The 15,828-nt window shown below is 39.0% G+C and overlaps 1 protein-coding gene across 1 annotated transcript; it reads right to left on the reverse strand.

Annotated features, from left to right (window-relative positions):
- Positions 1-1,795: 1,795 nt before the first annotated feature.
- si:ch73-217n20.1 (complement receptor type 1) lies at positions 1,796-14,966 on the reverse strand. Its single transcript, XM_046868791.1, has 22 exons — positions 14,795-14,966; positions 14,453-14,650; positions 12,654-12,750; positions 11,805-11,878; positions 10,320-10,532; positions 9,920-10,093; positions 9,652-9,849; positions 9,385-9,564; positions 8,980-9,076; positions 8,759-8,832; positions 8,218-8,397; positions 7,845-8,025; positions 6,238-6,302; positions 4,862-5,104; positions 4,390-4,563; positions 4,122-4,319; positions 3,855-4,034; positions 3,477-3,573; positions 3,170-3,243; positions 2,471-2,650; positions 2,146-2,321; positions 1,796-1,981 (listed from the first exon to the last, which is right to left on the reverse strand). Exons 1-22 carry the CDS (start codon positions 14,847-14,849, stop codon positions 1,955-1,957), a joined length of 3,135 nt encoding a protein of 1,044 aa, XP_046724747.1. The 5' UTR covers positions 14,850-14,966; the 3' UTR covers positions 1,796-1,954.
- Between the last annotated feature and the right edge of the window lie 862 nt (positions 14,967-15,828).

Consider the following 15,828-nt stretch of genomic DNA (forward strand, 5'->3'; position numbering starts at 1 on the left):
CTAAGAGGCCACGCCCTCTTATATCTATTTTCCTTTCTTGTTTTCTCGTTACCACGACTTCATTTTCTCGCAATCTCAACATGATCTCACAACGTAATTGTATCTTGAGGAAATTTGTGAATGTTCCTGGTGTATATCTCAGAGTACGTGTTTACATCAGAAATCTCCATCAAATATCAATAAATCGTCTGTGGTATACACCAGAAACATTCACAAGGCATGAGGAAACATCTGTTATGTGTAGATCAAGGAAAAGTAAACAAAACATCAATGTACTGAGGTATCTACAGCACAGAAAGTACCGGCTTCTAGTCTCTATAAGTCTTACAAGTGAAAAGGTTCATCTGCTAATCGTGGTCCTGGGTGGGTCCAGAAAACTGAACTTAACCACAATTACACTAAAACACACTCCATAACATCTTCAGCAGCCTGAAGTAGATTCACATTTATATCAAAAAAGAAAATTGGTTTTGTTTCTGTCGCCCTCTAGTGGTCGAGTTAAAAGAAAAGAGTCCTGGGTCAGGTGATGAGTGTTTATCTGTAGAAGTAGTTTCTTTCTGCTGATCTAAAACAAAATAATTTAAAAAAAGATGTGTCCCACTGAGTCCAGAGGTGTTAGTCCAGATGGCTTAGTGGATTAAACGTCTACACCTGTTGTGTGTTTTTCATTAATAATTTAGTTCTCTGCTGCTGGAGATGTAAAATAAAAGAAACTCCCAGAGGCGAGGCGAGGCAAAGCAAAGCTCATCCAAATGAGCCACAGGAACTCACAAGAAACAGAAGGTTAAAAGAGCGGGTTCTCTTAATTTTCATTATTCTAATAACAATTTTGGTAACAAACAATCGCTCAGACGCAAACCAGGGATGAGAAACATCAGAGGCCGTGACACCAACCACTGGAAGTAAGTTTACTTATTGGACTTTTGTCTTAAAAACTGATCATGAAGGAGATGATTGTTGTTTTTCAGTTGCTGGACTGTAAAGTGTGCTGTTGTTGCCTGTGTGTTTAGCAGTGGCAGTGTGGATGGGATCATGTCTTTATTCAGATGGTTGTAACACCAGGGAGAGGATCGGAGCTCTGAGACCGGGACTGTCTGGCTTTCGACGACTCATGTCTTCCTACAAATGATGTTCAGTCAAAGCTGAATCTGGCATCATCATCATCATCATCATCATCATCAGACCAACCAGGACAAAATGTATTAAAACATGTTCGTGATGTTCAGGGAAAAACAGTTGTTTTTTTTTTATTCTTCCTTCTTTATTTCTTACATTCTGTAAAGCTGTATTGAGCTGCATGTCCATTGTGAAAAGCTCTGTAGAAAGAAACTTGAATTTGTGTAAATATTTAATACATTTGCCATAAACACAATTCCATAGAAACATACACACAAACAAACAGCCGAGTAAAAAGGAAGATATCTGCTCATACTCAGAGAAAGCAGAAGAAACTTCAATCACATCACATCTGCAACAGATCAATTTCTGTCGAAAAGATCACATTTCTTCAAAAAACAAACAACAAGAAAACACGGCGTACCTTTTAGATTACTTCTACATGTTCCTATTAAAGTGTCAACATTCATGTTACTGTATTTAAAGCAAAAATCAAAGTACATGAGCACAACGATGCGGTCGTTTGACTAGAAAATGAAAAACCTGGAATGTGGGATTTTTTTTTTAAACATTGTGTAAATGTGTGTTTTGTACAACGTGTGAACCATTAAACCAAGGAGGAAAAGTCAAAGGTGCAACTTACAATCAGAGATAGAATATTTCTTCAAAGTCATAAAAGTGCAGCAGGACAGCAGTTTATTTCTTATTAAAATGATGACATCAGATATTAACCTTATTAATGCGATCATTATTGGACGGGTGCTTTTTTTTTTTGTGTGTGTGTAAAGTGTCACAGAAAACTGATGAAGGACGAGAAGTTGCTGCTGCGCTTCTGCTCTCAGTAACGTCCTCCTTGGGAAGAGCTCTGAAAAAAAAAAAGACGTGTAAAAAGTAAAATGATTAAAATGCAATTGATGATATTCGAAGGATGAGCAGAACAAAGAAGAGTTAAAGGAAGGATTGAGTGACACTGGACGGAAGAATAGCGGTGAGACACAGAAAATCGTGTTATTATTCATTATTACATACGCATTTAGGGAGTCTTGGTCTCCATTCTCCATCCGCCCCACACTTGATGACACTAGAGCCAAATAATCTCCATCCTGGATTGCACTTGATCGTCACCAAGATTCCAGAATTGTACTGACGCCTCACTCCAGAAAATATAAACCCAGACTGTATATTAGGGGCAGGACACGAAACAACTGAAAGACATGAAGAAAAAAGAGATTTTTATAAGAACACAAATGTGAAAGTACATTGTGACTGTTCTTTATACACACACACACACACAAGAAGACGTGTGTAATAAATTGTTTGGAATCTTAAAGAAGACCCAATGACTCGCTCGAACCTTTACACCTAGGAGCCTCATGACTCCATGTGCCATCTTCAGTGCAGACGATTTCGGATTCGCCGATCAACGTGCCTAAACGACAGCTGTAGGACGCCACGTAACCTGGTTTTATTATCCCACTTGTCCCTAAATATACGTCTGCGTCTGGCACCTCTGGAGGATCAGGGCACTGGTTAGCTGTAAAACATACACACAAATATATGTATACAACAAGTGTGAAACTAAAGAAAACACACTTTCCCTGTTTGTTTTATATCTTTACATAAATATATAAATTATAATTTCTGTACACAGAGATTTCGTCTTATAATTTGGACATATTCCAAGTTGGAATTTTACCAAGAATTTTTGGGAATTGATGGGAATGAATAAAAACAAATCTGGTTGTTTTAACCAAAATTATCCTGCAAGATTTTATTCAACTACATTTAACTACCCTGTTATAGCTAACCTGCAATTTAGTAAATTCCCAGTTTATTTCCATTAATTCCTGTAATTCCCATGAAAAGATTCCAGTCTTTCCAGTTAATTTTGCAACATCAAGGCACGTTTGTACGCTGCGCTGGATAAGAGCATCTGCTAAACGTGTACATGTAAATTAAAGGAGTGGCCTAGAATTGGAAATCAGTGATCACCAAAACCAATAAGAAAAAAACACACACACACACACACACACACACACACACACACACCTACCCTCACACACAGCTACTCGTCCATCCCATCCATTATTCGTGCAGTGCCTCACACCCACTCCAATCAGCTGGTACCTACAAACACACAAACAAAAACACACACACTATACCTTAATAAAAACATATATAGCAATCAAAGCAAACTAAATTAAAACCTATAAAGAAATAATAAAGCAAGAAAACAGAAGTCGAATGTGAATGAATTCACAGTAAACACAGCTTCATTTCAAAAGTAACATGTTAAATGTCATGTAAATGTTTTTTATCTTATTATTAAGTTGTTTAAACTGTTGTGACTGGATTCTTACCCTTCAAAGCACCTGGCTGTAGCCATGTCCCCGAACGAAGAGCCTGTATAGTGATAACGTCCGTTTTCCACCTCCCCGGCCGAGCCGCACCTTTTCTCTTTACAACACGAAAAACGTAGTGACGAGTTAAACAATGTACAAAAACATGGACTACTTCTACTTCCTGTTTGTAACATCGCTCTGGTACTACAGTATGTTGTACCTATAATCCATCACATGACCATATAGTTACATCATCTCGATTGTTTATAGCTTTAGAACTTGATAGATATAATAATGATGTTGTTTTGTAGTTAATACAAACTTGTATAAAAGGAATGAAACACTTGAGGACATGCTGTTTGTGAAACTTTATCTTATTTGTTAAAAGTGACATACTTTCACACATCAGCTGAACATCAGTCCACTGGCCGTCCCTGCAGGAGATGGTGCTCGGGCCTCGGGCTATGCGGTAGCCGAGATTGCACTTTAAGCGGAGAGTGGTATTGGGTTCGTAGTCCGTCTGGTCGTTGTGCTCGGTGTGGGCGTTAGGGACGTACGGTGGAGGAGGACATCTCCCTGGAGGACAATTTGAATGGATCGATGTTTAGATATTAAGATATAAAGTTAAAATGCGCTCTGGATAATCAGAGGTAACAGAATTACCTTCAACGAGGTGACATTTCGGCAGTTCCTCCCATTGGCCGTCTTCTAGACACGTGATCTGTGACGAGCCAATCAGTCTGTAGCCTTTCTGGCAGGAGATGGCGGCACGTTCTCCAACTTCATACTCCGCTTTGTATCCGTCCTGTCCGCTGCTGTTGGGCACCGCCGGGGGGGGGCATGTGACCTGTACGGGCATCACTGGAACACAGAGCAAAAGGTAAAGTACAATTCTGGATTGTATGATGATTATACAGTGAAGGAGGCTAACCTTTTACACAGGTGGGTGGAGCTGGAATCCAAACGCCCTGGCCTCCACAGGTGATAACATTAGGCCCTTTGATGTTGTACCCCTCCTGGCAGCTGATGTTTACTTGGGTGTTGAACCTTCGATGGCCAGTATTTAGACTGGCATTGGGAATGGTCAATTTCTCACATTTGATCACTAAGAACAATTAAGAAACATACAGGATCATTTTGCAGCATCTTTTTTAGTCAAACTGATTAAATTAAAATCTCACATTTTTTCCCCATTTTATTGGCATATGCCTCTCTCCAGGAAGACTTGCAAAACAATGAAATCTGAGGTAATTACATTCAAACGATTTCTCCACCAGTACATCTGAAGCTAATCCAGTTTAAATAGGAAGTATATCATTGAGTTGATGCATTGGGAAAGCTGAAATTAATATCACTGTACCTCTTTAAATTCAGAATTTATCAAAGAATTCGTTTTGACTTACGTTTACATTCTGCACTTTTTGGTTTCCATGTTCCATTTACACACAGGAGTTTACTTTTGCGGCCCTTTAGCCGGAAGCCAACATTGCAGACGTAGGATACGGTCTCCTTATCTGTATATGTGTCCTTTGTTATGTTATAAGTAGCTTTATCATCTGTGCTGAGTGGTGGACATTCTTTGCTAGGGGCTGCAAAGGTAAAGCGTGAGGAGAAAGAGTAAGACGTAGGAGTCGATGACTGAGGGACTGAAGAGGGGAGAGAGAGAGAGAGAGAGAGAGAGAGAGAGAGATAAAGAGAGAGAGAGAGAGAGAGAGAGACGGAAAATCATAGCATCACACAAGTCATAAAATGGACGTCAGTGTTACAGATGGCTGTATAAGTAAAATTTATCAAATTTAACCAAGTGACTTTTCTATTTGTAATAGGCAGTAGATCTGTTCACTTGCATCAGTCAGTGGATCTATTAAATTCAGTTGGCAGATCCAATTTAGTCAATATATTTGTCCAATCATATTAGTTAATAGATCCAAATTAGTCTGTTGATCTATTCAATTGTTCCAGACAGTAAATCAAATTTAGTAAGTAGGTCTTTCCAATTGGATCATTCTGTAGATCAAAATGAATCAGTAGATTTAACAACTGGATCAGTCAGAAGATCTAATTCACTCAGTAGATTTACCAATAGTACCAGAGAGTAGATCAAATTTAGTCTTTAGATTCAACAACTGTCAGTCGATAGGTCCAATTCAGTCAGCAGATCTTTCCAACTGTATCAGTCAGTAGATCCAATTGATCCATTACATATTTCCAGCTGTACCAATCATAGATCAAAAACAGTCACTAGATTTACTAGATATATCAGTCAATAGATCCAATTCAGTAGATATACCCAATATTCAATGATTGAAAGATCTCATCATCCTCTCACACTAGTACTATTGAATGTAGACTATTTATGGGGATCTTTTACAGATACACCAGCAGAGTGCGCTCCTCGACAGTAAACCGGATTACTCTGAATAATCCAGATTCAGGAACAAAACAATGTGAAAATGTTGGATCTTGTGCGTTTGGGGACATGCGTGTTTTTGCCTACACACACACACACACACACACACAGTGAATCAACAACCATCCTGTACTTTGACCTGTTCGAGATGTTTATTTGTTACAAAGTGAAATTTTTAACAACATTTAAATACTGTTTTCTAAAGCAAACGTCTGAATCGAAGAGAGAAAATACCGAACAGATTATAAGCTTTAAATACACTAAAATAATTGGATAGATCTATTGACCGAATTGGATCTACCAGCTAAATGTGATCCACTGATCGATACAGTTTGATAGATCTCCACGTGAACGGTTTTACTCACCCACGAGGTGCACTGAGAGCACCAACATCACACAAGTCCACACGATGACCGCCATCTCCAGAACTCAGACTGAGGGAATGATCGCCTCTAGAGCCTGTTAAAAGGATCTGTGATGACGGAGGGCGTAACAGAAAAATCCAATCCTCCGTAACACACACACACACACACACACACACTCTCTCTGACACGAGAGGAGAGTGCATCATCAAACTATTGCGTTCAGGTGATTTGTTCTCGCTGTCACTTCACTCCAGTTCACCACCTACTGAGTCACAGAGTTTCACAATTATTTTATATTCGGTTCAACGTTCTCTAGAAAACGTTACTGGTTTCCTTCACCATTCCCTGAATCTTATAGTCATTTTCAGTAGCATACAAAGGTGAAAAAAATCCCTTACACTTACAGGATCACCACAAAAATCCAATAGACATCAAATGAAATGTAAATAGGGTTTTAAATAAATCACATACACACACTAATATTAAACATACAGTATATAAAGAATCAGACTGTATACACTGGATTAATATACACTTTAAAAAGGACTATTCATCATTAGGACAAAACCCTGAGATAATTACACCATCCAGGACCCCAGAGATCCTTTCTGTCCGTACATCGTTTCCAAACCGGTGCAGGTTTTGTCTTGAGTTAGATCAGCTTTTAATCTTTCTACTAAAAGTGTCCTGATTTTACTATATATGTCGCTTGAGCTTGTAAAACCTGGATTGTATTTTGAAAAATAAAATAGAAATAAGGAAAATGGCATTAATAAAGTTCTAGTAAAAATTCTGAATTGATATTTTAAATAAAAGAGATTTGTGTTCATTATGTACCGCATACAGAGACCCTTCGTGTCCTCGGAAATAAAAACAGGCACAAATGTAACAACTTATAATGTAGGGAAGTGCATGAAAACATCAACATTTACATTTATATTTAACGTACCAACATGTGGGACACTTGTGTTACTCGTGTAAGAAAAATCCTTCAACTGGTTTAATCCCAACATTCCAAAATAAAGACGGTCATGAATAAATGAAATCTTGCTCCAGGTACAACAAGCTGTCAATATCATTTCAAAAGAACAGATGAAAAATATGAGGTGTGTATTTGAGAAATAAAAATGTAAAAAGCTTTCAGAACAAATGACTCATTCACACACACACACACACACAACTGAATTTATGTAGTAATGTAATATTTGTTTTATAAACAGAAAAAAAGTACAGAAAGACAAATGTTTAACTGCTAAATGTATTATAGCACTAATATACATTCTTATATTAAATATAATATTTTTAAGATAGCACTATATGAATATTCATGAAAAAAAAAAGCTTATTTATTGCATTTCTTAGAGAAGCAGTTATAGCTGTGGTCATGTTCTGGCAAGTCCTTCAAGTGAAATCTGGAAAATATGTATAAGAGATTGAACGATTAAACAATGATAAAAAGTTAGTAATTTTTTTTTTTTGTTATTGTTGGCTAAAGATAGGATGGAGGAAAAAATTAAAAGGAGGATATTTTTAAAAAGCTGATAATTAAAACAGTACAGTAGAGATAGAGTAACTTATAATTACAATTTTTGTAATAATATGAAAACGTACCAAATTACACAATTAGGGAGTCTCGGCTTCCAGTATCCATCCATACCACAGGTGATGACTTTAGGGCCGCTTAATCTTCGTCCTGGGTTGCACCTGAAAGCCACCGAGCTCCCAGATGGGTATCGAGGTCTCATTCCAGACACTATTACTCCGTACCACAGGTTGAGGGGAGGGCATGTAACTACAGAAAAAAGTCCAGAGGCTTTAGAAAGCAGGGCAAATATAAAAACACTTTTAAAATGTTATATATCTTATTATTCTACAGCTAAAAGTAATCTATCTACTGTATCTAATTCACTTTAGTGTTGTTAAAGAAATAACACTGTGTGTAAATAATTGTGCACGTGATTGATGTGTATGGTGTTGTGCTAACCTTCACAGCGAGGAGCAGGAGGGCTCCACGTGCCCTGTTCAGTGCACACGATGTCTGATTCGCCGATCAACGTCCCAAAGTGACATCTGTATGACGCCACATAACCGTATTTTATTATTTCACTTAGGTCATAAATTAAGTCTGCGCCCAGGACCGAGGGAGGCTCAGGGCACTGGATTGCTGTAAAGGACACACACAGATGCATTTCAGCAATAAACACACCACACACATTTAGTTTATTAGGCCTGAAATGTACTTCTGAGAACTACAGAAACACACCTTTACATTTATAGTGGCTTCTGGATTAATAGATAAATGATTTCTCACTACAGAAATGTAAGAAAATATTCAAATATAATATGGAAAACATCTCAAAATGTTACCACAACTATTAAATACTGGCTACTACAGTTTCGTTTCATCAATGTGATTTTAGATCAAATCCTCAAATAGCAGAACGATGCATTTCCATGGGCCGTGTCCATTCCAATGTCAGAATAAAACAATAAAAGGTGGACAGGTAGAAAAATGACATGCCCACCCTCACATACAGGTGCTCTGCCATCCCAGCCATTGGCTCTGCATAATCTCACGGCCTTTCCGACCAGTTGGTACCTACACACACACACACACACACACACACACACACACACACACACACACTCAAACAAAATGAAAAATGAGACGGCAATTTTTACATTAGAATGTTTAAAAAATTCATGGTATCCATAAAATAATGTGCCGTTGTGACTGGAGTCTCACCCTGTATTGCACCTGGCTGTAGCCATGTCCCCGAACAAATTGCCTGTATAGTGATAACGTCCGTTTTCCACCTCCCCGGCCGAGCCGCACCTTTTCTCTTTACAACCGATAAAACACGATGACGTGTTAAACAATGTGAAAAAAAATAAATAAATAAATAAATAAACGTCCATTATGGGATTATGGGATACTTCTACTTCCTGTTTGCCAAATTGCTCTGTTAATAAAGTATGTTGTACATGTAGTCACATGACCATATAGTTACATCTTCTCAGCCAGAAGGTGTTCATTTATTTATTGTTTTTTACAGCTTTAGAACTTTATAGCTATAAAATCTATAAGGAATGAAACACTTGAGGACATGCTGTTTGTGAAACTTTATCTTATTTGTTAAAAGTGACATACTTTCACACATCAGCTGAACATCAGTCCACTGGCCGTCCCTGCAGGAGATGGTGCTCGGGCCTCGGGCCATGCGGTAGCCGTGATTACATTTGAAGCGGAGAATGGTATTGGGTTTGTAGTGCGTCTGGTCGTTGTGCTCGGTGTGGGCGTTAGGGACGTACGGTGGAGGAGGACATCTCCCTGGAGGACAATTTGAATGGATCGATGTTTAGATATTAAGATATAAAGTTAAAATGCGCTCTGGATAATCAGAGGTAACAGAATTACCTTCAATGAGGTGACAGTTCGGCAGTTCCTCCCATTGGCCGTCTTCTAGACACGTGATCTGTGACGAGCCAATCAGTCTGTAGCCTTTCTGGCAGGAGATGGCGGCACGTTCTCCAACTTCATACTCCGCTTTGTATCCGTCCTGTCCGCTGCTGTTGGGCACCGCCGGGGGGGGGCATGTGACCTGTACGGGCATCACTGGAACACAGAGCAAAAGGTAAAGTACAATTCTGGATTGTATGATGATTATACAGTGAAGGAGGCTGACCTTTTACACAGGTGGGTGGAGCTGGAATCCAAACGCCCTGGCCTCCACAGGTGACGTGACTTGGCCCTTTGAGGTGGAACCCATCCTTACAGTAGATGCTTACTCGTGTGTTATAGGTTAGATGACCAAACCTCACTTTTCCATCGGGTATGGTAAATCGCTCACATTTGATCTCTAAAATTTGGGAAGAAATTTTTGTATCTTTTTTTTTTTTTTGTCAAAATGGTTCAAAGGCGAAAAAAAATGGGTTTTTTTTGGGCTTTTCTAAGTTAAAACTAATTTCTGTACATGATGATGTATGTATGATTATCACACTTCTATATTGAATATGTCCCACCTGATTAGACAACATGAAGGATTAACCAGATATTATTCCAATAATGAATTCCTCCTGACTTACTGTGACAGTTAGTGTGACTCGGGATCCACTGCCCCGTTCTGCCACACTGCAGAATGCTGTTATTGCCATTCAGCTGGAATCCAGCATTGCAGGAGTAGGATAAGGTCTCTCCAGGATTATAAGCAGCCTTTGCTCCATGAAACGTAGCGTTCTCATTTTTGAGTAGAGGACAAACCACTCCAGTGGCAAAGGTTACAGTAGCAACATCAGCCACTGAAGAGTGGGAGGGAGGAAAGTGTGTTATTTTCTGAGAATTTCATCCCAAATGTTAGCATTTTCCTCTAGAAATTGTTGTCGCAAAATTAAATAAAAGCTGTTTATTTTCCTGACAGTTACTAGAAACTGGACCAAATTATGATCCTATTTGTAATTGGCAACAGGTCTGTCCAACTAAATCACTTCCTGGTTATTAGTGGAAACACAGTGTTCAGTGTTAGGCCATGTATACAGTGAAATGCAGTGCGCTCCTCCAAGCATGTTTAGCTGCCCTTTAATGAGCAACAGTTAGAAACTAAAAAGTATCTTTGAAACCTCCTGTGTAAGATAAATTAGTGGGAAGTGGTGCTAAATAAATACAAGAAAATAGTCCAATAAAATAAAACAAACAACTGTTACTTCGACTGAGCAGCTGTTTGATTCATTTAATTAGATGTAAAAAAAAAGCAGCTTTTTTAAAGCTATGTATTAGAAAATGTGAAAATAAATAAATACAATAAATTCTTTGTGCCTGTCTTACTTCTTTAACAAAAAAGAAACTTGTATATATGAAAAAGGATTAAAACATAAGCATAAAGTTTATTACTGCAACATTTTTTACAGCACCATCAAACCAGACAAAGTGTGTGACGCTGCACATTGTGTAATACTCTATGCAGTCATGGTGTTAATAACCATAATCCCAAATCCAGTCCCATCTAGTGCTGATCTTCAGAAGACTCCAAAATCATGCCTGAAGAACCATCCTGTACCAGGGACCAGCAGAATACCCTTAAACTCCTCACTAGCTGCTGAACTTATTGGATATTGAAATGCTGATGTAAATTTATAAGATTTCTTGAGTCTTTCTTAAAGAACTCCAGAAGAGAGTGCTGCATGACATGTCTAATTCCAGTGTGCTAATCGGATGACCATGAGGACATTATAAAGCCTTGAGAAGTTCCAGGAAGATAACACTGTGGTGCCCTGAGTAGCCAGACTCAGCAAATATTTCTAAATGGAGTGAAATAAGTTAAATTGAATTGGATTGTGGGTGTGATTAAAATCATAAACACAGTACTCACAATTTGAATCTGAAAAGTTATAAAATAAACGTGATTAGCTCGCTATACGTTACTGAAAGAAATCCAGAGTTCTTGATGTAACATGGCTGAAACAGCACCGTTTATAAAATTGTAACAAGTGCATGTGTGTTGTGTATATACACGATGAATAAAGAACACAAATATTGGAAGGAAATTTAAACTGAGTAATAAAAGTGGGTCTCACCCACACAGCGAGGTACTGTTCCACTCCACCCGTCAGCCAGGCATTTTCTAACGGAATCCCCTTGTAGAACGTAGCTAAATGATGAACATTGTAGAAAAACTCACAGCTTAAAAAATAGTAGATATAAAGAAGTGCACATGCTAAGCTTCAGAACTGCCATTTATGAATGTTTCAGCAAAAAACTTTCTACACGTGTCTATTTTTGTAGACAAACAATCTTTTGAAGGTGCCGCAGTTTTCCAGCTCGATGCGAAGAAATTCATTTGTAAAAAAATAAAAACTCATATGAACCTCAGCTGATTGGAGTTGAACCGTGTGACTGGTGATGATTATGCTGCAAGTCTTTACTTTTAGTTACATTCTAATTTCTTAAATATTTTGTGAAGCTTGGGTTTAATTAGTCTCAACATTAAATTCGGACAAATCTAATCATGGATTTAATGTGTGAGCCGATTGATATTCATCAACATGGGCAGATGAGATCAACAAAATGTTAATTTTTTGAGCAGTTTGGTCTTACAAACCAATTAAAGACAACTTCACCAGATAACGGCTGAGACGGAATCTCAATGTCAAAAATTATCACCTTTCCACTTGTTTTCAAGAACAACACGAGCTAACCTTCGCAGATTCAGTTACACCCTAATAACATTCTGATAACGCTGTCTGATGAACGAGAGAAAGAGAAATCCGTCTTCCTTCGGTGAAGGTGAATATCTGACAAGTCTGCAAATCGAAGCTCAGAAGTAACCTACAGAGGTCTGATGGAATTTCACTACATAATTTAAGTGCACACCTGCATTATAATATTTCGTTGATTAATTTATATCGGCGAGGTTATTCCATTACCCGTCACTGCACTCTGCGTAGACCAAGTCCTCTAATTCGTTTCCCATGTGTCGGAATCGGCCGTTTGGTAGCTCTCCAGCCGAACCGCACCTTTTCCCTGAGAAAAGAGAGAAAGGTGGGAGTTTGCATCTTAGTTTTGTCACCGAAGTTCCAGCAAAATAAGGAACAGATGTTCAGGAGCATTATCTAAGCAAAGCACAATATCAAATTATATCTAAAACTGTGAGAAGGTCAGAAAGAAAAACTCCACAAGCTGAGGTCCTTCTGATTTATATGCTGGACATTAGTGACCAGTGATCATGTCCCTTTCTTCCATTCGGATCTGCCAGATTCATCCCAACGCCCTACTTCTGCATGGACGTCTCTTCACAGAGAGTTCACTCTGTGCGGCTGAGGATGGTTCCACATGAACCTTCATAGATCCATTAAGTTATTGAGCAACTAGAGAACTTTGAGGATACATTTGGACTTGCTACAACGTGGTCAGGACCACAGTTTGCTCATACCATCTCAGGGAGTTTTTCCTTCAGCATGGTCACCAATGGCACGATCATTAAGAATAAACTGTTAAATACAGTTCTCCCTAAAGCTGCTCAGGGGACAACGTTCGTTGTTAAAAGCGCTTTACAAATAAAATTCAACTGAATCAAGAAAAAGTTTGCGTGAATTGACCATCGAGTGATTGCTGTAGACGAATTCATAATGCGCTCGTCATCCTCAGGTGATCCATTACCATCACCATGGAGATGGAGACTGACAGATTCCTATCCGTTTTATTCTCCTTCTTTTTCTCGGTCACAAAATATCTGGAAAACATGGCTATTTTTTTTCCCCCTACATCTTTTAGACGTTTGCCATGAAGTAGACGTTGTGAAATTGATGCAGACTTGAGCATGACGCACTCCCAATTACAACCTCAATTTTATTATTTCTTTTTTGAAATTTTAATCATTTATTCCCCACAGTTTATTCTCTTTATTTCATAGCGCGTCTCTTAGCTGCACTGCTTCCAGTACGTGTATGTGGATGTTAGATTCTTTTGTCCAATCAGATTTCAGCCTTTATGTGCTGCCATGTCAATCCAATCTGCCCAGAGCCTTCACAGTCAGTACTGCTGGACTGTTTACCTTAAGAGAAAATTAGCAACGGGGTCTGTTTCTTCAACCAATCAGATTATAAATTCGCCTCACAGGGCAGCCCAGAATAGCATCAGCCTTTTTCCGTCTTCTGATTGGTTGTTCAGAGGAACACTGTTACAGCCAATTCTTAAAATTCTTATTACTCTTAAAAATCCATTTTGAAGAAAAGCTAGACATCGCGAGAAGTTCGGCCAACCCTCAGCCCGGGAATGGGTTTGTTCTCCACTTCCAGACCAGTGAATACGAGCGGTACCACTGGATTACAGCCTCTGAGGAGCGCTGCACAGTTGTGGTTGTAGTGTAGAGGTTTGGAGTCTTGGAGTAAAATGGTTTTCACCCTCCATATGTGAACTGTCTCTCTCTCTCTGTAATGCCACGTGTTGTTATATTGCGTCTTTGTATAGTATTGTATTATAGTGATAGTGGTGGTATTAAGAGGTGGATTAAGTCGGGTAAGACCCCACTGAAGGCCCAGGTACCAAATTCACGGCCCATCACTGATAGATGTCAGGATTTGAAAAGAAAGAAAAGGCACCTTCGGTTACCATGGTTACCACAGTGAGCTGAGGGAAAGATGAGGTACAGTTATGAAGATGCTTTTAAGCAAGTAAAAGTTTACTGATTGATTGGATGGTTGATTGATTGATTAGAAACACCTACTCTTGCACTGGAAGTCCAGGCGACTCCATGCTCCGTTGTTACAGGAGGAGACGCGCAAGCCCTGACCGGTGTAACCGAGCGCGCACTTATACGTCACCTTGTCTCCGTCATTAAACTCCTGCCTCCCCTCATACTTTTCCAACAGGTGTTTGTCTGGATACCTGGTTGGAGGACCACATTTCCCGTTTGTATATGACACTGCAAACAAACAAACAAACAAACCTTCACAAACCGATTAAACGGTTAAACCGAAATTTTAAATTTTAAATAATCCGCCTCAGACCGGTTGGAAAAAGAGTCGCGCGCACTTTAGCATCCATGCTAACACTTTTTGTTACTCACCCACTGAGTGCGCGAAAAGCGCCAGGAACCCCCAAATCCACAACATGGTCGGCATCTCCAGATCTTCAGAACGTCAACACTTCTACCGAGAACAATCGGTTTCTGCAGCGATATGGCGCTGCTGGAGGAGGTGACGTTTGGCCCAACCTTCCGCTGGACACGCGCACAAAAAAAAAAACCCCAAACAGAAATACAAAACACGCACGCGGCTCAGATTTCAAAAACGGCGAGCCACGCGCTCGTGATCCACTACCTCAGGCGATCATTAGAGCGTCACCATGGCGACAGAATCCAATGAATTCCTGCCTTTTTGCTCCTTTTTTAAATCACGGAATATCCGATTTCTCTCGCAAACATGGTTAATCTTTTAGTGAACCGTCGAAAAATTAATGTACACTAATGCAAAAAATCTTCCTCAGGTGATCCGTTACCGGAATCCATCGGATTCCACACCTTTTACTTTTTTTGGTTTCTTTGGCACAAAATGTATGCTTATCATCCTCAAGTGATCCACTACCTTACCCATTAAATCCAATGGATTATTGTCCAATTGTATTATTCCTACATCTTTCAGTCATTTGCAGTAAAGTAACCGTCATGTAAGTGTATGAAATATTCATCATCCTCAGGTGATCTGTTGCGTTGGAATCCAACAGATTTCTAACTGTTAAATCAACTTATAACAACATCTCAAATTCTCTGAAAAACATGGTTTATTCCTACATCTTTCAGTCATTTGTCATCAAGTGACTATTGTGTAATTGATGTACACTGATGCATAACGGTCTCCTCATCCTCAGGTGATCCGTTGCCATGAATCCAATGGATTCCTAACTGTTTTAATCGATCTTTCAGTCGTTTGTTGTAGTTTGTGTACACTAATGCATACTGTTTAAAATGTTTACACAAAATGTACACAAAAAACTTCTCAAATAAATACATGTAAAGCTTCATGTGATCAGCTTCTCTTTAAAAAAAAAACAAAAAAAAAACCTTAAAATATCAGGACAAATCAAACTTCCAGTGATGTGCAT

The sequence above is a fragment of the Silurus meridionalis genome, chromosome 16, assembly GCF_014805685.1.
Source record: "Silurus meridionalis isolate SWU-2019-XX chromosome 16, ASM1480568v1, whole genome shotgun sequence".
Classification (NCBI taxonomy): domain Eukaryota; kingdom Metazoa; phylum Chordata; class Actinopteri; order Siluriformes; family Siluridae; genus Silurus; species Silurus meridionalis.

What these genes read in the sequence shown, in the direction of transcription:
- si:ch73-217n20.1 (XM_046868791.1), bottom strand. Translation starts at nt 14,849, where the DNA reads ATGCCGACCATGTTGTGGATTTGGGGGTTCCTGGCGCTTTTCGCGCAC. An exon ending in TCCTGCTCCTCGCTGTGAAG is followed by an intron (nt 8,026 to 8,217) that starts GTTAGCACAACA and finishes TTTTTTCTGTAG; the next exon opens with TTACATGCCCTCCCCTCAAC. An exon ending in AAAAAGTGCAGAATGTAAAC is followed by an intron (nt 4,564 to 4,861) that starts GTAAGTCAAAAC and finishes AATTGTTCTTAG; the next exon opens with TGATCAAATGTGAGAAATTG.